Source organism: Neopsephotus bourkii, unplaced genomic scaffold (genome assembly GCF_033783945.1).
Source record: "Neopsephotus bourkii isolate Nb327-2 ecotype Australia unplaced genomic scaffold, CSIRO-AGI_Nbou_v1 NB_1624, whole genome shotgun sequence".
NCBI lineage: Eukaryota > Metazoa > Chordata > Aves > Psittaciformes > Psittacidae > Neopsephotus > Neopsephotus bourkii.
This window is the reverse complement of record NW_026902099.1, coordinates 2,952,583-2,977,450: the sequence shown is the minus strand read 5'-3', so window position 1 is coordinate 2,977,450 and position 24,868 is coordinate 2,952,583. Positions and strand designations below refer to the sequence as shown.

The window sequence follows — 24,868 nt, the reverse complement described above, 5'->3', positions numbered from 1 at the left end:
ACAGCAAGTGTAAATTTATGCTGGTATTTTGTTCAGGTAAAACTCATCCTAGCTAAAATACGTCTAGGCTGGTTAAAGTTATATGCATTTATCAATCAGAATTGCTGAAAAACAGTGAAACAGGCACTCCAGATGTGTGTCATGCGGAAAGTGAGACACCTCTGCTTCCTGTTTTTGTAATACGAGTAGCTCTTCAGTGACATTAGAGATTTTGGTTGATCTTTTATTGCTTTGGTTCTTTTCATTCTCCAGGTGTTTAACTTCCAGGGGAACTGTTCCTGTTAAATAGCTTCTAGAATGTAATGCATTTTATAATCATTTACTTTTATTAAATTGAGCTTCCCTCACCCCCCCATCCCTTTTAAAGCTGAAAAATTATTTTTGTTTGGGTTTCATTACTATTTGCTGATTAAGTCATTAATTGATGCAGTCATAAAAACATCATGGTCAACACTGCTCATTATTTGATCTGTCATTTTTGTGTGTGTGTTTTTAGGGGAAAAAAACAAAACAACAAAAACCCTCCTAATAAATAATTCCCAAAACAATTGAGGTTGGAAGGGGCCTCTGGAGGCCATCTGGTCCAACCTACTGCTCAAGTAGGGCTACTTAGGTTGCCCAGGACTATATCCAGACAGCTTTGGAGTATCTCCAAGGGTGCAGACTCCACAGCCTCTCTGAGCACCCTGTGCCAGTGTTTGGTCACACTTGGTGCTTTCTGATGTTTGGAGAGATCCTCTTGTTTTTCACTTTGTGCTGCCTCTGGTCCTGTCACAGGCAACACTGAAAAGAGCCTGACTCCATCCTCTTTGCACCCTATCTTCAAATATGGGGACCTCACGAATACATTGGTGAGGTGCCCCCTGAGCCTCATCTTTTCGAGGCTAAACAGTTCCATCTCTCTCAGTATTTTCCCAGAGCTGTGATGCTCAACTTACTTTTTGTGGAATTTAGGTGGATTCCTTTTAGGTGACATTAAGTTTGAATATAAATTGGCCACTTGTTCATCTTTCTTTCATTGCTTCTGTATTGCTCCATTTTAATACTATTTTAGGGTGCTTTAACTTCTGTAAAATATTTTGTATTCTACTTTAAATTTCTAATCTTTTAATCCTTTATGAAAAGATTCTGTTCTTAAGAGTTGTGCCTGGCAGTTACGTAATAATAGCAGAAATTATTTTATTCAGATAGTAGACTACTGGGTTCTTTTTTAAATGAGCTTGAGTCCTTAAAAATAATAAAATCAAGCACCAAAGTTTGAGGGTTGTGTGGCAATATAGACCTAGGCTATAGTTAGTGGATGAATTAAATACACTTAATGGTTGGTAGCTGGGAAGTACTTTTCCTATTGAGATGGCTTAATGAGACTGTGACGTTTCTAAATATTTAAACTAGCTACCAAAATAAAAGATTATTACTGAAGTTGGATTATGATTCTGTGATTCTATAATAAGGGTTAGGAGCTGTTTAGAATATGTTTGCTTTTTTTGCACTCCTGTACAAACACTGTTTCGTTTCAGAGCTACGAACTATTCCTTAGAAAATATTTTCTAAACTAATTGGAAACTATTTATACTGGTTTATTAAAAATGCAGGTAGTTCTGAAACTTTATTTGTAAAAACTTACATTAACTTTGTCTTTCGTGAAGAAAAAGCAATCTTCAAGCAGAGCTGAGTAGTAAATGATTCTATTGATGAAAAAATATGTAGATGGTAGTGCTTTTCAGTGAGTAGTGAGTATCCTGTGACATGGTAGGGGATTGTATGACATTGCCCATACCATCTTCAATAAGCTGTTGGAATGCCTATTAAAGTAGTCATAACTGTAAAGCATTTGATGCATTAGTCATCTTCATTATTCCAAGTATAAACCAAACCAGAATGAAGCCCTTAATAAACAGCGGTGCCATGGCTGTTTTGAGAATGTGTCACAGTTTTTGAAATATAGATGGTAATTTATTTCAGTCTATCTGGAAAATTCTGTTGACCTCATTTTATGTGAGAGGTTAAAACATCAAGAAACATGAAGAATAGGTTTTCAGTCAGTCAGGGGAACATAAACACTGATTTAATACAGATTCAGGGAAGATTTCTATTTATTTAATTTTTATTTTTTTTTTTAATTTAAACTGAAAAGAAATATTACTATGAGGAACCAAAACCCTGAAAATGGTTTCAGGGTGCCTAGTGGAGGTTGGTTTGATCCCTCTCTAAATATCGTTTACTAGAACAAATTTGGCAGGGGAAGAAGGGTTCATAATTCATGGTTGCTTCCTAATGAATGTCTTTCAGATCTTAGTTGTGATATGCTTTTAGAGGCGATGTTTTATCAACTAAAAGCTCTAAACCAGGCAAGATGATCTTGGCTTATATGCTTCCACACCATCTGCAGGAAAAAGGAACCATCTGAAAGAATGGTTTATACTGTCACTTCTCTCTCCACCTAGAAATTCAGGAAGGCTATTGGAAATATGCTAATAAATTTATATCCCCCTTCTGTAATTAAAGAATGGTTGACTAAAAGTAAGGCATGCAATCTAAGTACAGTAGCTTGGTGCTGCTGTAGTGAGATTGATTTTAAAGCTGCTGTTACTATAGTATATAATAAACTTCTGTGAGAGAAACAAAGTCGAAGGTGCTGGTGACTAAGGTCATGTTCAATAGGAACACAAGTTGCAGCCACTAGATGGTTTTGACTGATTGGCATAGAGGTGCCAGCAGAGGGTCTTCATAAAACTAATTGTACTGATCAAGATCCAATTTCATCACTATTGGAAATAGAATTTCCAATTATATTTTTGTTTGGCTTATATCAATTACAGTCCATGTAGGGAGTGAGGCTGGCCCTAAGTACTCGCATCTAGGGGGAAGGGGTGATCTGTGGGAGCACTGGCAGTATTCCTACTAGTAGGCAGAGGCTGGTAGCATACTCATGGGGGGAGCTGGAGCTGAAGACTGGTTCTCAGTTGATCCATGTTCTGTGTGTGGATACAGAAGTAGTTTCTTCTTCCCTCAGTATTAATAAATGCGTCAGTTTTAGCTTTTTTTCTTTGGTAATACTTGGTGTTCAGAAAGAGCTGAGTCCATCAGAAAATACCACAAAGTTTCTTTCTAAATTTTTTTGTGTTGTCTGCCAGAAGAAACTTCCTGGCTTTGTTATAAAAAGGTTTGGAAGAACTCTTTAGCAGGAAAGTTATAGAAACTTTCCTTGCCAAAAAGCTTATGAAAACTAAAAATTTTAAAAGGAACTATTTTTATCCAAGTTTTTACTAGTTAGATATTGGAAACCAGTTCATCATGCTCTCTTCAGCTTGCTTGGATCTTTTAATCTAACTAAACTGTATATAATAAATAGGTTAGGGTGAAGAGGGTTTATCTCAGCAATTGTAACTGTGTCTGCCAACACCAATTTGCATAGAAGTGTCAGAAAATTGGAGGCTTAGTATTAACCTCCAAGATGGAATGACATTTAAGACTGGAGTATACGTGCACACAAAAAGGAAGCAAGGAAGGTGCTCTTAGTAGTCACATGTGCAGATTGGCACCTGCCTGCCTATTTTATGGAATGAAATTGGTTAAACAACTGGTTCAAATGAAGGAATGATTTTTTTTTCTTTTCATTTTTTTTTTCAAGACAATTATACCTTCAAATTTAGTCAAATCCTGAAGTCTCAAGTGAACTACCCCAAGGCTTGCTGTAACAAAGTAACTTTTCTTTTTTTTTTTTTCCTTATTTAAGTTTCCTGAGGCACCCTAAAACTAGCATGGTTTTGTTGACTTAGGTTTGAGCAGGGTCAATTCCCAAGTTTCATGAACTGTGCAATTACATAGGGCAAAGGAGTGGACTCTGACTGGCTGCAAGCAAAGGGCAAGTATTCCACTTTTAGCAATAACCACAACTTAATTCTGGTCCTGAAAAACAATAAAGCTGTGGAAAAATTGTATAGCAATGTCAGTTAACAGTTAGGTTGCTTTTCCACACATGGGACTTGTACTCAGAACTGAAGGGATGCAGGAGAACAGCAATTAGTGGTACTGTAGGCTTTCTAATTCAGTCAGTCTGAGAATGTTAAGGAATTGAAAATATGGGTATTATTTTTTCTGTCAGAATTTACTTTGAACTCTTCTGACCATCAGGAGTTAAATTGTGTGTCTAAGTCAAAACATAACTCCTTAAGAGAAACTATAACTGTCAGTCGTAATTGCCATTAGGAAAGGGAACTAGAATTTTCTAGCTGCAATTTTTCAAACTTTTTTTTAAAGAGGAACAAACTGCTGTTTCCAGGTTGCTGTATTGTAATACAGAGATAGTTGATAGTTAAGGATTTTCAGCTTCACTAAAGACAGAGACTTGAGTAAAACTAACTTACAGGTTGCACAGATAACTTGCCTTTATTTTACAAAGTGTATAAAGCAGTAAAATATGATGCAGATCATATAATCATAGCGCTTACAAAGCTATTCAGTGTTCTTTTTTTAACTGCCACTTTTTGCGATTCTATTTTTGGGAAACTTACGTCTGAAAAATTGCACAAGCTTCCTTTAAAGTGCCTATAATATTTCTAAATTATCCTTCTGTTAAGGAGGTTTCTCCTTCGAGCGTAACAATTTGTAATGCTGGGTTTTGTTCATCTGCTCAGACATCTTTATTCTTCTATTTCTTATAACTTAGAGAATCTTTTGTTTGCTTTAATTTTAAAAAATACCTGGCGATTACTTATCAAGTGGATATTGCATTATGCTAGTTACAGGCAAGCATACAAATTTTTAGATCTCTTTCTGAGATTCTTTTATAAAATATTAATTTTAAATGTACTTATTTTCCAGAACAGATGTTTCTTTCGTGTACTTGGTACTAATATGAGGACTTCTACTTTGTTATGGCCTTGTTTCTGCTGAATTACCAATACTGTTTGAATAGGATAGGTAGTATTCCAATATACATTTCCTTACGAAGAATATTAAAAAAAAGAAAGGCTCTGTTTATGTACAAATCAAACTAAACATTGCAAGTATTCAAAGACTACATCTTCCTTAAAAATATGTGAATTGTTTCATCAGTTCACTGAAAGGTTGTGTTTACTGCATTGCCCATTTGCTGTACCATATAAAGTTACTATAAACAGCTTTTTATTTCCTGTCCTCAGAAGTTGTAGTGATTTTGTTCTAAGTTGCCCTAATTCTGGGTGCCGGGGAGGTGGACTGTGTTGAGCACAAGAATTTGTTTCTAACAGGCTTGAGTTGCTGAAGAGGCTGATGATCTTCATGTGGTTTGGATTTTAATGTAAAAATACTGAATCTTATTTTGCAGCTTGTTATATTGCTGCGTTGCTATTTGCTGTATTGTTTTTTCTGATGTAAATAGCCTTTACCATAGGATTGCTTCCTGGTTTTTATAGGCTTTGTTTTCAGCTAGATGGCTGAGAAACTCTAGAAGATATCCTGATCACAGGTTTTCTTTTGTTGCAGTATGAAGCTTATGATCAAGTACCATAGCTATTAGACAGTAGTTTCTCTTTTCCTGGAAATACATTCTGTAATTACATAAAGCATAGCTTATAAAACCAGGTTAGTGTTCCTTATGTCATGAAAATATTTTGATTCTTTTCTTAGAGAGAAGATGATGAAGAAATGCAAGCCTTAAAAGAAAAATTGAAGTACTGGCAAAGGCTGCGCCATGATCTTGAAAGAGCACGTTTGTTGATTGAACTTATACGTAAGCGTGAAAAATTAAAAAGAGAACAGGTAAAGGGAATTTTTAATTTGGTGAAACTTTTCTGAAGATGGTTTTAAGTATTCTCATACGCAGTTTTTGCAATAGAAAGATTGCAGTGTTTGTCTTCTGATCCTCACATAGGATCAAGAAAAGCGCATGCGCACACTCATGCAACCTGTTTAAGATACATAAAATAATCATAGAATCACAGAATGGTTTGGTTTGGAAGGGACCTTCCTGGTCCAATGCCCCTGCAGTCAACGAGGACATCTTCAACTAGATCATGTTGTTCAGAGTTCTGTCCAGCCTGACCTTGAATGTTTCCACGGATGTGGCATCTGTCATTTCTCTGGGCAACCTGCTCCAGTGTTTCACCACCATCACTTTAAAATATTACATACTTACATGTAGTGTAAACCCACCCTGGTTTAGTTTACAACCATTATCTTTTGTCCTGTTACGAGAGGCTGTACTAAAAACTTTGTCCCCATATTTTTTAATAAACCCCCATTAAGTATTGAAAGCTGCGATAAGGTATCCCTGAAGCCTTCTCTTTTCCAGCCTGAGCGACCCTAGTTTTCTTTGTAGGAGAGGTGTTCCAGCCCTCTGATCATTTTTCTGGTCCTCCTCTGGACCCTCTCCAACAGGTCCATGTCTTTTCTGTGTTGGAGGCCCTAGAACTGTACACAGTACTTCAAGTTGGGTCTCATGAGAGCAGAGTAGAGGGGCAGAATCACCTTGCTCGACCTGCTGGTCATGCTTCTTTGAAAGCAGCCAAGTCTATAGTTGGCCTTTCAGGAATGGGCACACACTGCCAGCCTATGTCCAGTTTTTCATCCACCAGTTCCCCCAAGTCCTCCTCTGCAGGGCCTTAATATGGCTTCTACAGTATCTGTTCCTATTTTTGCCCAGGTACAGAAGAGAGGCTGACAGGTTGGTAGTTCCCAGGGTCCTCCTTTCTACCCTTTTAAAAAATGGGTTCTGAGGACTGCACCTGACTACCATGACTATCAGATATCTTAGGGTGCCTTGGCAACCACATCAGCCAATTCCCTCAGGACTCTCAGATGCATCTCATCAACTCCTATAGACTTATATATATTCAGGTTCCTCAGATGGTCATGAACCTGATGTCTTACAGTGGGAGGGACTTCGCTTTCCCAGTCCTTTCCTCGAGGTCCATCTGCTTGAGAGGTGTGGGAAGAGAGAGCGCCTGTGAAGACTGAGGCAAAAAAGTTGTTGGTTTATTTACCTCAGCCTTCTCTTCATCTTTTGTTACCAGTTTGCCAGTCGCATTCTGAGGGGGGAGGAGGAGGGGAGGGGTATGATTTCTTTGACTTCCTGATTGACAGATCTGTAGAATCCCTTCTTATTATTCGACCCTTGCCTTGCTGACCCCATCACTATGCAACAGCCCCTTGTGAACAGCCTATAGCCATTGGTAGTCACACTCCAGCTATGGGATTCATCCCAGCATTTTTCAGTAGCAACTAGGTCATAGCTTTCTAGCATCACAGTGGCATCCAGCTTCTTCTGCTTGTTGCCTGTGCTGTGTGCATTTGTGTAGAGATTGTTTAACAGGCCATTCTGTTAGACTTGCACATATGATTGGTTTCTGAAGAATTGTAGAAAATTTCATCTCTTCGTGTTTTCGTAATACATGTGCCTGTACTGAGTAGCACTTTTATTCTTCTGTCACTAAAACAATGGGAAAAAAAAACCAGTCCCTAAACCTGCATCTATGTCCTGCAACATTCTTGAGTTAACATTGGTGGGAGAAGAGACTTGAGGAAGTGGTGGTGCAGAAAAGATAGTATTTTATATGAAAACTGTGAAATCAAGGTGTTTGCACTTATAAGTCTTTAATTGTCCTTATAAAAACACCATTCAATTTTTACTGTTTGCAAGCTGCAGACGTTCATTGCAAGATAATGTAGTTTGTCATTCTTTGTAATGTAGTCTGTAATGCTTTCTGGAATTCTGTGCATCATTCTTAAACATTCACATATCACTTGCAATACATATGTATTATGTGTTGTTATTTATAAACATGTATTTTATGCATGTGTTTGTATGTGTATACTTTGTTTACATTTCTATTATATGTGTACTCACACTGTTAATGTGTCATTAAGAGTTTACTTTTGCTATAACAAAACTGTTTCAATGTTGATAACTCTTTAAATGGGCTGAAAATAAAACTGGAGAGGAGTTGTAATATTGTGAAAAATAACAAATGTTCTGAAGGATGAGCAAGTACTTGAAGATGTTGATTCTGTTTTTCTAAATTATTTTCTTGGAATTTATATAGCACGTCATCTTTGAAATTGCTCTTTGTTTTGGTCTGGTGTAACTTACAGATGTTCATCAAATTCTCTTTTTACATTTTGAACATGGCACTGCAACTGAAATTTAATTTTAAACATGTTACCTTTAAATTCTTGTTACTACAGCTGTATTACAATTGTTATTCTTGGCATTGTTGACAAAATAGGAAGCTGTTACTGTGTAACATCTTTTCAAACAAAAGAAATACAGTTAAAAATGGGAAAAAATAGATTTATAGGTAAAATACAAATTTCAGTTCTGAGAAGCTGAAGTTGAGTCTGCAATGAAGGGATGAGAATATTTTTTTTTCCTACAAAGTCATTAGCTGAAAATATGTGTCAGACAAATGCGAACTGATAATAAAAGTAGCATTGAACTCATTTAGTTAAATATATTCATGGTGTTTCATATCTGAAGCAAACTTTAAAATGCTATCTTAAGGAATAATGCTTAATTGGATGATTACTACTTCTGTAGGTCAAGATTGAGCAGGTTGCTATGGAACTTCAGCTTACTCCATTTACTGTACTTTTGCGATCAGTTCTGGATCAGCTGCAGGAAAAGGATTCTGCTCGGATATTTGCTCAGCCAGTGAACCTTAAGGAGGTATGGTTTAAGCTGTATTTCCTTGTGTTTATGTAGGACTTGCTGGCACTTAAATACAAGAAACGCAGAGGTGGAAGCAGCATTGCGTTTTGTAGTTTAAGCCCAGCTGGTGACTCAGAACCACACAGCTGCTCACTCACTTCTCTCCTTCATCTTCCTCCTGCTTCCCCTTAGGGATGGGGAGGAGAATCAGAAGAATGTAAATCCCATGGGTTGAGATAAGAACAGTCCAGTAACTAAGGTATAACACAAATCACTACTGCTACCACCAATAACAATGGTAGGGAAATAACAAGGGGAGAGAATATAAAACTAAAAGGGGAAAAGGAAATGAAAACAATAAACGCAAGTGATGCACAATACAGTTGCTCACCACCCACTGGCCGATACCCAGCCTGACTCGAGCAGCAATCTGGGCCTTTCAGATAACTCCCCCAGTTTATGGCATGACGTGCTTTTGTATGGCGTACCCCTTTGGCTAGTTTGGGTCAGGTGTCCTGTCTGCCTCCTCCTGGCTTCTTGTGCCCTTTTCTTATTGGCAGAGCATGAGACTAAAAAGTCCTCGATCAGAGTAAACATTACTTAGCAACAACTGAAAATATCAGTGTGTTAGATCAGTGTCATTTTCAGACTAAAGCTGAAAACACAGCGCTGAACCAGCTACTAGGAATGAGAAAAACAAGCTGAACCCAGGACACCTTTTAATCTCTATTCTGATTAATTTGCATTATGACTTAGACTTATGTAGCAGGAAGTCGTATTTATGCTCATATACCAAAATAATTTCTCGGACATAGGTGTATGGAATAACATGGTTCATATTGATCTTTTGTGTTAAGGTTATTTGATAAAGCAAACTCGGAATAGAAATGTAGGTACTGCATTCTTATTTTCAGGTGAAATTCTGTTCACTGGGAAACTAGATAGAATGTAGGTGTGTGTATACGTACATATACAATACTTCTATATGTGTGCATAAATAACATGTAGACATGTATACATGTCTTTATTTTGTGTATATATGTATGTGTGCATATGCTACATACAGCTGTATATTATGTGTATGCATGCATTTATAAATGTGTATATGCATAAATACATGCATAGTATACACACAACCATAGAATTACAAAAACATGTAGATACAGCACCTGTTAATAGAGCTCTAACTTGTTACCTAAGATGCAGAATCTTGTAATATGTAAACTTTTGCTGCTGTGTGAATGTTTGCAGTATCAAGATGTGCATTTATAAGCTACGCTTCAAAGCTCATTATTAGAGGTGTTACAGAATATGTTTAAAAATGTGGATCATTTCATAGTTAATGTTATTTTGTCTGTAGTAAGATAATTTTACCCATTTGTGTTTTAAATGTTTATTTAAAGGTTCCAGACTATTTGGATCATATTAAACATCCTATGGATTTCTCTACCATGCGAAAACGGTTAGAGGCTCAAGGCTATAAAAACCTCAGTGAGTTTGAAGAAGACTTCAATCTTATCATAGATAACTGTATGAAATACAATGCAAAAGATACAATATTTTATAGAGCGGCAGTGCGGTTACGAGATCAAGGAGGTGTAGTTCTCAGGCAAGCTAGGCGAGATGCTGAAGGAATTGGTTATAATCATGAAACTGGAATGCACTTACCTGAACGGCCTAAACTTGAGTCACCCCAGCCTTTCTCTTGGGAAGATGGTAAGATGTTTTTGGATTATCTTTAAAAGTTGCATTTTCCATTACACAGTGTGTATATTCCATACAGATGATTTAAGATTGTTACTGTTGGGTTTGCTGAGTAGATTTCTCCCTTCCCCCCCAGTTAAGAAATGTCCTGAAAGATACAAGTGTTCCTATTCTACTAGATCTGTTATTAAAAAGCATTGTCCAGTTTCTGATTTTGATAATGTGAGAGGCTAATTTAACAAGATACATGAAAAAGGTTTTTAAATAGAGTGCTTTCTTTCACATGGTTGTATGTGCTTGTAAGTCATGAAAAACAACTACCAGTACACACACATACTTAAACACATTCTTAAATAAACTACTGAATTAAAAAATCAAATGTGCTTGTAATACTAGGAATTAAAATAGCTGCTTTTGACATACACATTAGTTTTCTGTGGTTTTGGCAATAAAGGAGAATAATTAACATGTTTCTTTTATGACCATAATCTTGCCCTTCTCTTTGACAGTAAGAAAATGATCTGTTAGGGTGGGAAGGATTAATTATGTCTTCCTTCTGACCTTTTAATTCTTTGCTCTGCTATTTAGCTTTCTTGAGCAAAATGCTGATCAAGAAGAATAGTAATTAATGTAGTAGGAATTCATTTCAACATCATTGGTGATGGTGAAGCTACTAAGATGGTAATCTAAGTAGCTTTTTATGATGTTTTTAGTTCTGGCAAGTGAATTTTATTTTTTCCTCCTTTTAGTATTACTGTTCTGGGAAACATTCTGGAAAACACTAACATATTTTCAATCATATGTATTTTCACTTTAGTGGATAGGTTACTGAATCCGGCAAACAGAGTGCATATGTCCTTGGAAGAACAGCTGAGAGAGTTGCTAGAAAAACTTGATCTGACCTGTGCAATGAAATCCAGTGGCTCGAGGAGCAAAAGAGCAAAGCTGTTAAAGAAAGAAATCAGCATTATTCGCAACAAACTTAGCCAGCAACACAACCAAGTTCCTCAAATAGAATCAGGTATTGGAAGTTTTGAAGAAGAAAGTGCAGCATTAGAACAAGATGGAGAAGAGGAAGGTAAGAATTTAAACCATGTTTAAACTAGTACTGTTCTGAACTTCTTCAGTCAGGTGCTTTAATAGTGTTTGTTAAAGTGTAGTAAATTAATATATTTAATTTTTCAATGGACAGATAGCCACTGAATCGCAACAAATGTTTGAAGAGTATGAGAATGATATTTTTTTTATCAAAATCTCCCTACATTATATTTCAAAGTAGCAAGGCTTTTTAAAAATCTAGGTGTTAAGAAACGAAAGTACAGACAATCTCATACAAGAAGAAATTGGAAATGCCCAAGTGGAGAATGTATTTTTGTACTTTAAGAAATCCACTTAAATAACAAAATACGTGTTGGAGATCATGTGAGCCTAGGTCACTGATGCTGAAAACTCTGACCATTGTGCTGTCTTTTGTAGCTGTTTTTACTCTCTGCTTCATACTTTAGGGACAGTGGAGGGTAGGTTTGGGTTGTTAATTTAGTTTGTTTGGTTTGGGTTTGTGTTTTTTTTTTTTTGTGAGGGTGTTTTTTGTTGTTTTGTTTTTTTTGGTTTTTTTTTAATCTATCTATTGTTAGGACTTAACAGACTTACTGTTGTAGAACCAAGTCAGCCATATCTAACCAGTCCTTCCCCTTATGCTTTTCTTCCTCCTTAAAATATTGGTCTCGAAGCTACACCTACTCTTGGCTAATTCCCATTTATTTCAATGAGAGCAGTATACTAGAAAGGCCTAACTTTTTAGTTCAGTTGAATATTATATTTGTATTTTTAGGTTTTAAATCAGAGATCTTTATTGCTAATTTTTAAACGTTGCCAAGAAAATCTAGTCTCAAAAAAAAAAAAGTTCTTTTGAGTTTGTTGCATGATCAGCTCACCTCTAAAAAGCTAACTGATTTTTCTTTAGGAGAGTTAGAGATATGTTTCATTTTGCATTGAATTTCAAGTGCTTTGAATGGGAGGAGGAAAGAGCTCAAGGGAAAATGAAAGCATGGTAATAAATAAAACAGTCTGTGTCTGGTACAGCTTGATGTTCCCAAAATTTCTGAAAGGCCAAATCAATAAAATGACTGTCCTTAACTGCCATTCAAACAGCAACTTGGATTTTAATTCTTAGTGCGACTAAGAGAATGCTTTTCAAACATGTAAGTTGCTTGAGATTTGAATGACAACAGTAGAAAAAGTGTATGTGAATCAACACACTTAACTTGTTCTTGAGACTGTTAAGTATTCTTAAAACATCTAATGATTTTTTAAATTTTTATTTTATTTTTAATCTTCAAGTGATGATGCTACTGAATATAGTTCTTTAGGAATGTAGTTTCAGGCAAATAACTGAAGTTTTTACTTCTAGCTTTTCTGTGACACAGCCTTTCACTGCAGCTGTTGTGCAAGATACAGTCCAAAAGTGGGCAGTAGCTGTTTTCTTATATTCACAGTATGCTTTTTTAAAACAGAAGAGCATGATCCAGAGTTGATTGGCATTGCTGTTACAGTTCTGATCTAGTGAAGAGTAACAGTCATTAATTCACATCCTGATTGGAAAGTGGAAGGTACTTAAACGAGTAAAGAAAACAGCCAAAAAGAAAGATGAGGAAACAAGTAGATTTTGTGCCCAAGATCTCTACAGGAGCTGACTTTAGAAGAGCCGTGGATTTTCCTCTAGGGATTATGTTTTCAGTTGTGATTCTGTGAAAAATTTGGTACCAAAATAACCCCGTGAATGGTTGGATGAAGCCTTGGGTGAGACGGTTTAGTGTGACGTGTCCCTGCCCATGGCAGGGGGGTTGGAACTAGGTGATCTTAAGGTCCTTTCCAACCCTAACTATTCTATGATTCTATGAAATTTAGGGTTTAATCTCAAATTAGTGCTTGAAAACCTAAATATTTTTGTGACTATTTCCTAAATAAATTTAAGAAAATTAGAATTTGTTCACAGCAAAGAGTCACCTGGGACATTCTAAACTACATACTTTTTTAATTTGTGATATTTAGATTTGTTTATCTGACTGTAAATTTCATTCTGAATGCCTTCCTGAAATATTATTTACCAATTCTAATACTTAACGTTCCTTCAGAAGATGTGAGCATGGTTCATACTTCATTTTAACAATATTCTTTTTAATAGGAACTATGCTCTTGTTTGATTAGACCTTAAGCAGTGGGGCAGAGACTTTTCTGCACTTAGTCACTGATTTCAAGTAAGCATTGCTGAGCCAGACCCAAAGCAATACAGAGATATTTAATCCACTACAGATACAGGGCTTAAGCCCTTGGGGTTTTTACACCTTTTTTTTTCATGTGGCATAGAAAAAAATAGCTAAATTTTAAAATTTTATGTGATGGTATAAATATTACATTGGTCTCATAAAGTTACTTTAGAATAAGCATCTTCTTTCTTAAGTTATATTTTAGAAGGTTTTTTTGGAAGTTAGTAAGAAAGCTGTAACATCTTTTTGATTTAATTTGGTAATTATGGGTTAGGAAGCCCTTTAACTTGTATTTGGGACTGCTACAACAGTAGAATGTTTATTTGCCCTCCCATCACTTGTGATGGAAAACTGAAACAAGTTTTATACACTCAGTTATATCTCCATTGTCTTTTCTCAGCATAGAAATCCTGGAATTGACTGAGCAATGATCATGTTAAAAAAAAAAAAAAAAGAGGGGGAAAGGGAAGAAGAAGTAATGGTAGAGGGTGGTTTTTCTGACTTCTTCTATCAAGTCTGCATTGTCAAGTTGCCAACTAGTGGCTAGTCAAGCTGCAAGAGTTTGGAGGTGGCGGGGTTTTTCCTCCCCTTTTTTTCCCCTCTTTTTGATAGATAAAATTGTCTATCCACAACTGTAGAAAAGCTTTTCAAGTCTTGACTTTCTGGAGATTTTATGATGCATTTTAGCTCATTCTCGTAGATCAGGTTGCAGATATGGTGCATAGTTTATGCTTATCTGATAAAAATGTGTGTTAGGCAGGTAAAGTGAATATTGATAAGGTGAAATAGATAAAGATGTGTATTAAAATGTACTTGAATGGCAGTATAATTGCATTTAAGAAATAACAATCCACAACCCCAGCTTTCTAGTGAAAAAAAGAGATTTCTTAGTTTTTAATTAATGAAACTAACACAACTGCATGAGAAGTAAAAAAGTATTTATCTAGGTGTAAACTCTTTAACACCAACTATAAACACCTACTTTTCTATCCCTGTTACATTCCCAGTATAAAAGTAGAAACTACTAACTAGGACAGATTGTTGCTAGACAAGGTTTGTTTTTAAAATGTTATGCTTTGTTTCCAAACAACAATTTATTTGGTGGGCTGCACATTTGTAGTGAGTTTTATAATAGACTTTATAACTACAGGTTTTCAAAAATCACACTCTATTTATAATTTTTTCAGGAGATAAATCTCCCCCTAAACTTGAACCATCAGATGCATTACCTCTTCCTTCAAACTTGGAGACTAATTCAGAACCACCAACCCTCAAACCAGTAGAACTCAATCCAGAGCAGAGTAAGCTTTACAAAAGAGTAAAATTTGATAATGAATTATATAGCACTTCCATTCAGAAAGAAATAAATGGACACACTCCAGAACACTTACTTGACAGTAATCTCAATGAGTCGACTGTTTCTGCTGTAGCTGAGTCATCAACTGATGTAAACAGACGTACATCCATTCTCTTCTGCAAATCGAAAAGTATAAGCCCCCAAAAGTCTGCAAAGAACACTGAAACCCAGCCAACTTCTCCACAGCTAGGGACCAAAACCTTTTTGTCTGTAGTCCTTCCAAGGTTGGAGACACTTCTGCACCCAAGGAAAAGATCAAGGAGTGCATGTGGAGATTCTGAGGTTGATGATGAGTCCCCTGTAAAGCGCTTGGATACAGGTAAATGTTACAAAACTTACTTGAATGGATGCCTCTCAAAATTTAACATACCTGTTAATATTTTGACATCATTGTAAATCTTCAGATTCTAGTACCTGAATAGCTTTTCCTCATAGTTGAGGAGTTACAGTTCAGAAAATAACTGTTTCATTTTTGTTGGCCCTATACAGTTAGATCTAGTGAACTAAGTTGTGCTTTTTCATAGTTTACACTTAAACTATGAAATCTTCCATTTATATGTATGGGTAGGTCATTTTTTTCTTAAACTGCTTTCTATTGCCTTTTGTTGAAACCAGTAGGAAAGGTGAATCAGCTGCTTGTTGGGAATGCCCTGTGAAGTTACATGGAAACTTCATATATATTGCCAAAACTAGAACTCTTGTAAGGCGGAACATGGAAAACAACTTGTTCCGTGCCTGACTTCATTTTGCTGTAGTGTTACTCCAAGCATATTTTCTTGTTACGAAATTGATGACTGTGTACAAGGTGCTTTGTATACCCATGTATTTTATGGAAGTGTTAAATTCCAAGAGTATAATGACATTTCCTGGATTTCTTTTGTTTTTTAGTCTGTGCATTTTAAATAAAGTTGACTTACATAAGTGTGAGATTATGCACTTAATGAGACTTCTCTAAAAATACAAAAAAGTTATCTTGGTACATTGCTGTAGTACAGCTGAAGACATTAATTATACCTTTTATTAGTGAACCGTAGTTCTGTTTGTTGGAGAAGTTTGAATAAAATCCTCTTTGAGGAAAAACACCAGCATAAGGAAATTACTTAAATATATTTCCTTAACGTTATCCATGGCCATTGCTATGACTTTTATCTTTGAAATAAATACTCTGTTTTACTTTTGTGTTGATAACCCATCTGCAGGTGTTAAAAGAGTGTGTGGGGTTTTGTGTCTATGAATGAAAGATAAAGAAATTTAACTTGTGAAGATGTGCTCCAAAAGCTGTTTGTGCTGGTTTTTGTGATTTGAGTGAGAAGGTGGTGGGGTAGTTGGTTTAGGCTTTTTTTGTTTGGTTTATTTTTTGTTTGCTGGTTGGATTTTTTTAATGATCATGTGAGGAGGTAGATTATTCTAATGCTGGTATCATAGCATAAGAAAATCAGTAAGATTGGGTGAAGGGGGGGTGGGAGTGGCTTCTTGTTTATCATAGAATGGTTCAGGTTGGAAAGGACCTTAAGTTCATCTAGTTCCAGCCTCCCTGCCATGGGCATGGTCAGTGTTGGGACTGATCCTTTTCAACATCTTTGTCAGTGACATAAACAGTGGGATTGAGTGCACCCTCAGCAGGTTTGCTGATTACTTTGTTTTGTTTCTTTTGCCTCATTTGAAAGCCCCAGTTTCCATTCCTTTTCCTAACAGCTTGGAAAGAGCACATGGATTCAGTCTGGTACTTTAGGTCTGAGGTAGGAATTGTGTGAATGTAGTGTGATGATAGAAATGAGTTAATCTTCATTAATAATATAAAAAGCTTTGGAATTCCAATTTGTGAGTCTTTACCTAGATGATTTCATTCTGTACTTTTATACAGGTTGCATTTTATCACACACAGTGTGAATCATTTTGTGTTAAATCACACCAGGAATGAGTACTAATTCCTCAAAATTTTTTTTTAGGCAGTGTGAATCGTTTCTTTGGGGAAAAAGTGTTTTACTATATGGGAAAACTGACTTCTTGCCAAAACCCAAAAAACCCACCAGTTTTCTGAATACATTTAAAATCTGTCATTTTGTTCTTTTTCTGTCTGTGGGGTTGATGTATGTGGGTCAGATATGTTTTTTATTATCTTCAGAAAAACAACAGAAAAACAAACCAAACTATTATGGATGGTTTCTTCTAATTTTAGCATTTTCCCATTTTAGAATTTCTAGGGTTTTGGGGTTTTTGTGCTTTTCTGTTATGTAGGAATAAAATCCAGTAAGTTGAAAGAATTTGTTTTAATTAAAATTCTTTCGCCTCTTCCTGAGGCCAGTTTAAGATGAGCACAGAATTAATTTTATATAGAAGTAATACTTAGGGGGTGTTTGTCTGTTCAGAAGAGACTCTGTATGTGAATTGAAATGTTTTGGCTGAATTAAATTCATCTGAAAGTGTTCTAGTTATTCTTTGATAATACGTGGGGATTTAGGCATATATGATTTATACAGATGTGTCAGCTTATCAGGCTTATTCCCATGGTTCTTTTTCCATTTGCAACCAGACATTTTGCTTTCACATTGGAGATTTTATTCTGCGTGTTATTTTCAGACTTGTTCAAGCAATTTGAGCTCAAGCAATTTGCAGTTGGCAGCTATTTTGAGCTACTATTCAGCAGGAAATCAGCAGAAACGTCAGGCACTTTCCAAGATTTAAAACCAGTTGAAGTGTTTTGCTTTTGCATATGCAAGCTGATGTCAGTTCATGCAGACGTCTGTATTGTGAGAAAAATAAATCAAATTATATATACGGTAATACATTTTTTCCCGTTTGGTTATTTTCAGAAAAATTTAATTTCATTCTGCTGGTAAAAAAAATGGTTTTATTCAGAATAATTCAGCAGATATGCACTTTTTCCTCCTAAACAGTACCATGGTGGAAAAGGGCATGCTTCAGCCTTCTTAGATGTGTTCTTGTGAGTTAGCATGCTTCATGAGCAATCACTGAAGTTGACAATGAATTATTATTGCAGTTTTCTTTTGACTTGTATGAGTACTATTGTCAATTCTAATGGAATAGGAAAAAATAGTAAGAACTTTGCTTAACAAAGCATTGAAATTTTAAAGTGGTCAAGAGCTGCTCTCTCACATCTTTTTTATTTCCTTACCTATTCAGAACCAGTGTGGGGGTTTTGCTGTTACTCAAGGATGCCTGGTTGATTCGTCCCTCACCTTACTCAGTCTTCTCAATGATTCCCCCTTTCATGTCACTCATACGTATTCTTATCTCAAGAAATTCAAAGAAAGACTAAAGCTTACCTAGGGAAGTAAAACCATACCTAGTTTGCCCATACTTTGTTATAGACCGCCTTTTATTATACTCTCTTGAATGAGATTTCAGGTTGATGTGCTCACCAGTTAAGCTTTGAGAAATACGCATATGTGATCCATTGGCACACTACTTTGTAGGTATGGTATCCCATATGGCACTGGTTATTAAAATATTAGGGTTTGGTTTTGGGGTTTGGGTTTTTTGGGGGTTGGGGTTTTTTGCTGGTTTTTTATTTTTTTGGTTGGTTGGCTTTTGTGATTTGTTGGTTGATTTTTGGAGGGTTATGGGGGGGGTTGGAGTGAAGGGGGGTGGGTTTTTGGGGGGTTTGGTGGTTTTTTTTTTCCAAATAGGGGACTATGCCACAATATAACTTTAACCTTCTAGAGGACAGAAAGCAATTCACTTTAATACTCTGACCTCCCCTTATATATGATCTTTGCTTAAAACATATGAAGCAGTAGTAACCTTAAAATATAATTTCATAGTGTTCTGCTACGTTATCACATATATAGCACATCTTTGCTTTTGCATCATATGGTATCTAGGAATTATAAAAAGAAGACGGGTTGTTTTTACTGAGGAAATTTTGGTCATGTCAGAGATTGATGTATGATTCTTGAAGAACTGTCTCATGGGTGCATGCCGATAGTTGTGGTCAATGGCTCCATGTCCAGCTGGAGGCCAGTAATGAGAGGTGGCCCTCACGAATCGGTGTTGGGACTGGTCTTGTTCACCATCTTTGTCAGCGACATGGGCAGTGGGATTGAGTGCGCCCTCAGCAAGTTTGCCGATGACACCAAGCTGTGTGGTTCGGTTGGTACGCTGGAGGGAAGGAGTGCCATCCAGAGGGACCTTGACATGCTTGTGAGGTGGGCTGATGCCAACCTCATGAAGTTTAACCATGTCAAGTGCAAGGTCCTACACCTGGGTCAGAGCAATCCCAGGCACAGCTACAGGTTGGGCAGAGAAGAGATTCAGAGCAGCCCTGCGGAGAAGGACTTGGGGGTGTTGGTCAATGAGAAACTGAACATGAGCCGGCTTCAGTGTGTGCTCGCAGCCCAGAAAGCCAACCGTATCCTGGGCTGCATCAAGAGGAGCGTGACCAGCAGGTCGAAAGAGGTGATCCTGCCCATCTACTCTGCTCTTGTGAGACCTCACTTGGAGTACTGTGTGCAGTTCTGGTGTCCTCAACATAAAAAGGACATGGATCTGTTGGAACAATTCCAGAGGAGGGCCACAAGGATGATCAGGGGACTGGAGCACCTCCTGTATGAAGATAAGTCTGAGAAAGTTGTGGCTGTATAGCCTGGAGAAGAGAAGGCTGCATGGAGACCTCATAGCAGCCTTCCAGTATCTGAAGGGGGACTTTATAAGGATGCTGGGGAGGGACTCATTGTTAGGGACTGTAGTGATAGCACAAGGGGTAACGGGCTCAAACTTAAATAGGTGAAGTTTAAATTGAATATAAGGAAGAAATTCTTTACTGTAAGGATGGTGAGGCACTGGAATATGTTGCCCAGGGAAGTTGTGAATGCTCCATCCCTGGCAGTGTTCAAGGCCAGATTGGACAGAGCCTTGCGTGACATGGCTTAGTAGGAGGTGTCCCTGCCCGTGGCAGGGGAGTTGAAACTAGATGATCTTAAGGTCCTTTCCAGCCCTAACTGTTCTGTGATTCTATGATGCTAAGTTCAGGCATGCCAAATCTTAACCACAACAAGTTCAATGATCTTTTCAGAATACCCATTGTATATGTCTTCTGCTCTTCTGTTACAGAGATTCTTTTTGTCAGGAAAGTAGTCAGTGCTATTACTACATCTGAGGAAAATAAAAGTTATTAATGGATAAAAGGTAGATCATATCAACCATCTAAAATTTTGCCTCTGTCAGTTGTGTACAGGCAAGACAAACTCATGTAACAACTGTTTTATGATACCTTTTGAGCATTGTGAAATGCTAAATTAGGTTCAGATTAAATGTACATGTTCTTGGTTGTATCAGTCACTTTAGACTTTCATAAACTTAGAAATTTCCTGTGTTGACACCTTCTAACAGAAAATTTCAGCAAAACATCATTTACTTAGTAGTCTTCTTGCTTCCAGCTACACAGATTTTCTTAAGGCACTGAAACAAATTTAAACAAACAGTTTAACACTCAAATCACTGAATTAGAGTATTTAACACAGTAAAAAGCACCATTTTTTGGGTGGGGTGAATTTTATAATTTCTTAATATATATTGTGCATGTAGTTGTCAGTGTACAGCAAACCCATATTAAATATCTTAGTAAATGTTGGGCTGACTTCTGCCTCACTGCAACAAAATCTTTGACAGCACTTAAGGACTGTCTGCAAGTAGCCTGTATATGAATTCCAGTTGCATTTTTATATGATTTAGTATTGTAGTAGTGACCCATTTATTTAATTTTATTTGGTTGTAGAAGGATAGAGATCATATCTGGGGTAAAATGGAACACAGTTTTTTTTAATTCATCAGTACTTGATTTCTAATAAATCTTTGTCTTTCTGGAGCACAGGACAGTTTGATTAGAAGTCAGGCTTCATGTGTGCAGCATTCTGGAAAGTATTCTTCCCGCTTGGTTTTATTTGTATGTTTTTAGGTTCTTGTTTCCTGTAAAATCTGATGTGAAATTTAATTACCTAAGCACTTGTAATGTCCAAAATGTCAGCTGCCTGCCTTCAGGAAGTTTGAAAATGTAGAGCTTTTCAGGTGTGTATGGAAAGAAAGTCTAGGAGATGGTGAAGGCCTAAAAGGAATTACCCCTGGCTACTTAAATTTGTCAGTGTAAAGACACAGGGACTACAGGAACTTAAGTGTGAGATAAAACCAGGCTGCCCAGCAGCCTGTAAGTACAAAGAGGCTGAGAAAGTGAAGTTTGATTAGAACACTACCAAAATTACTGGGGAGGCACGTTAGGGCATTTTTGTTCGGTTTTGACAAGGTTGGTTGTTTGGGCTTTTTTTCAGTGGTATGATAAAAGCTGAGAAACTTTGACCATTTGCTATGAAAATAAAGCAAATTAAGGAGATAAAGTTGAAAAAAATGTGAATGCTGCATTTCTTTATTTGCATTTGGCCTACTCAAGCTTCAGACAGGAATTCTGGCAGCTCTACTAAACTTTTTGCCAATTTAATTTTGGAAAAGATTTTGAGAAATAGGAGAGGACTTTTATGATACATATGGAAAAGGCAGAAAGTGGGGGAAGGAAACTTTTTTTATACCATCGAGTAGTTGCAGTGACATCTAAGAGAATAAAGTTTTCTTTTGGTTTTGTTTTATCTAAAGAACTTACAAAGATTTATCTAAAGATTCTAAAGAATCTTAACTTCCTCACCATTAAAAATCCTTCACATTATTTCTTGGTTTATAATATTACTATAGAAGGAGTTTTGAGCAACATAGTTGAAAATGGTGGAGCTTGGTGAAGCACTAGATAAATGGGTTTGTCCTTTTTCAAGGCTTGTGAAGTGTGTGCATGCATAAGTTTTAGTATGTGTCATTATTGTACAGACTTTTGCTGGGTATTGAAACTGTTCCTTCCATTGGAAGTACTATCTTTTGGGCTGGTTTTAAGGTAATTAATTATTAACACCCAACTTACTGTTTGTTCTAAGATCAGTACAACTCAATTTTCTGTAATAGTAACAATATATTTCTAGATGCCCTTCTATTTTTCTTGATCTGTAGGAATTGTGGAGCCTTTTACTGGCATTTCATTGGCATTTCATTTTTTTGAATGCTTAGATGATTTCTTGGCTCAGGTTTGGCTTTCTAAAATGCAAAATGTCAGAGTCCCCTGTTTGTTTTATCTGTGACATTTATCACTAATTTTTCTGTGTAGTATATACGGTAAACAGAATTGTGGGATTTATTGAGTGTATTAAAAAAAGCAGTGAATTAGGAGATCCACGATATGCTTATAAATTAAGAACGCACTTGTGGTGTTGGGACTGAGTGTAGATGACCTACCCTCAAATTCACAGGCTTAGCTATCATGAAGACCCTTGTATCTAGTACATAAGGAACCAGGGTTGATCAGAACACCCTTATGCTTGCCCTGTTTGGAATATCATGGAGTCATAGAAGAGTTTTGGTTGGAATGGACTTTTAAAGGTCATCTAGTACAACCCCCACATAATCACCCACCAATCTAAGAGATGAGCGATCATAAAAATGATCCTGTGACTCCAAGGCTAACATCAAGCACTGAACCTGATAATCAAAAGTACAGGTGACGTAGGGCTCATTCTGCTATGAGAAGATGAGAATAGATTATGTAATTACATGCTTAGAGGGAGGTCCTTCATAAAGAATAACTATGGAAGTATGTGTTCTTTTACTATATCATACATGAAGTCCAGTATTTTGGGACATTTAATATCTTGCTTCTGTGTTTTCTGTCGTAGTACCCAGGCATAGTTTCTTCAGTTTGCATAGAGGAAATATGCACATTAAGAAGGTGTCCCATATAAAGAAACGCCTATTACCCAAGAATAGGTAAAATACTTGAAAAAAGTTACTTTTATATTGTTGCCACGTAAACAATGTTTGTTGGTCATGCTGCCACATGGACTATCAGGCCATGCTATCCTAACCTTGCTTTCATTTTGCTTTCCTCCTTTTTTTTTTTTCTTCCTTTTCCCTTTTCCCCTGCCTTCCAAGCTGTAATAATACAGCTCTTACTCAGAAATTATTTTCTAACAGCATGTAATTGGAAAAAAAAGAAGATGAAAGCAGATTCTAGGGACTAATTACTTTTTTTTCTGTTGAAGATATAAATATCTGAGTTCTGAAGGGGAAAAAAAAAAACCAAAAAACAAACCCTCTCTACAGATTCATCTGATTAGCCACGAAGATGTGACTGTGAAAGTCAGCCTTATTTTAACCGTGTTCAGTGCTGCCTAAAAGTAGCAAAGCCAGGCTGGTGTTTAATAGTGCTTGATTTATCTTCATTTGGCAACGCTTCAAGCACTGGCAGGTTGACTGCATGAGTAGTGAAACATCTTGTTTTGTCTTTGCAATTCTTTTCATTGAATCCAGGAAGACAGTCTTAAGACTGTAAGCACTGTTAATTTCTGCTAGGCTGGTATGAGTATTTAGTGTGATGTTGCAGTCACTAAAAGGAGTCAGATCGTGCACTTCCTAAAGTACAGTGCAAGCTATCCTACAAGGAGGCTGTTCCACGGCTGTAGTAAGAACTGGATCTTTTATACCCAATTATTTGAAGTTTTCATCTCCCATACGAAACACCTCTCATGGTATGAAGGGTCTGGAAAATTTGGTCATAAATGCAGTTGTATTTACAGCCCTTGCTAATTCAAGGACTTGCACTTTACTGTGTTGTCCTGAATGTCATCTCAACATTGGCAGGCCTCGTTAATCTTTCTTTCAGCTGGCAACTTCAGTTTCCATTTCTGTTCTCTGCCCTACAATGAGGTGTACAAATAAGAAACCAATTTTTCTAAATAGCTGTAAAAGGCAAATGGTAAATTATTTGTTTCCTTTTTCAGAGAGAAGGATTGCTGAACGTGCCTGTATGAAAGAGCTCTGAAGTTCACCTTTCCATCTGTTTCCTTTTCTTTCAGATAACATGCTCAGTATGTGTGTTCTCACAAATACAGGGAAACTAAGAAAAAGAAGTTAGTTCTATTTTGGAAATGGAGTAGCTTGCCTTTGTAGGGCTTGCTGGGCTGCTCTGAAAGACTGCTTGGCACTAGGGTTTTGATGCAATAATAGATAATTATCATGCTTTTTCTTTATGTAAGTTGAGAGCAAAAACAGTCTTTACTGATTTAAGTTTTTAATAACTCATTAAGTTTTCTTTTAATTCATAACTAGGTTTTGATGGGTGAGAAAATAAACATCTTCAAATGAAAAATGTGGAAGTATTTTTCTAAAGGATCTTCACTGCTTGTGTTGCTTCATGGTTTAGGAAGAATGTTTTGGGAAAACAGTAGTCTTTGACAAAATAACTAGAAATAAATGGTCCTAAGTTATCACTGACATTCTATAGTAATTATATTCCTTGGATCCCCAATGACACCACTGATCTGTGTGTAATGCAGGCATGTGAGTCTTGTATTTTACTATCACCTGTGTGTGGTTTACATGTCATAAATCATATAAACTAGAGCTGACTGAAGAATTCAGTTTGTAAAGCTAGTTTTAGATTCCTCAAGTTTTATTCTTGCACTTTTTAATGGCATTTTCTTCTATACTGCTATTGTAATCAGTCTTTTCGGTACCACCGGAAAAGCTGTGCTCTCTGCAAGAAGTTGTGGGGATTTTTTGAGAAATATTTCTGCTTGTATGCCCTTTTTTTCCCTTCAGATATTTCTGAAATATTTTCAAACTCCTCCACTGGTATTGCCTCCCACTTGTATATTTTAAAATGTCTTAGAACAGTTGTCCTGCAATACAGTGATCCTTTTTTTGGAGTTCACAGAGCAACGGACTATCCCTATCTTGTGGAAGCTATAGCTGTTTCATGTTGATTGCTTTTCCTTTCTGTTGTACAATTCAGATTCAGCTCTTTTAAAAGACTCATCTCATTAGCCAGAGACACTTCTTATTCCCAGATTTTAAGGACAG

At 36.6% G+C, this 24,868-nt stretch overlaps 1 protein-coding gene across 10 annotated transcripts in view; it reads left to right on the top strand.

Moving 5' to 3' along the window:
- BRD1 (bromodomain containing 1) overlaps nucleotides 1–24,868 on the top strand; it is a 69,217-nt gene that overhangs the window by 27,849 nt on the left and 16,500 nt on the right. For 7 of the 10 annotated variants that reach the window (XM_061372900.1, XM_061372899.1, XM_061372897.1 and 4 more), the window contains 5 exons: nucleotides 5,614–5,745; nucleotides 8,522–8,650; nucleotides 10,036–10,348; nucleotides 11,154–11,414; nucleotides 14,790–15,278. In XM_061372900.1, the coding sequence (XP_061228884.1) occupies nucleotides 5,614–5,745; nucleotides 8,522–8,650; nucleotides 10,036–10,348; nucleotides 11,154–11,414; nucleotides 14,790–15,278 (1,324 nt within the window). Of the gene's footprint in view, nucleotides 1–5,613; nucleotides 5,746–8,521; nucleotides 8,651–10,035; nucleotides 10,349–11,153; nucleotides 11,415–14,789; nucleotides 15,279–23,862; nucleotides 24,038–24,868 lie in introns of all 10 variants that reach the window. The other 3 variants (XR_009728389.1, XM_061372903.1, XM_061372905.1) reach the window with 3 other exon arrangements.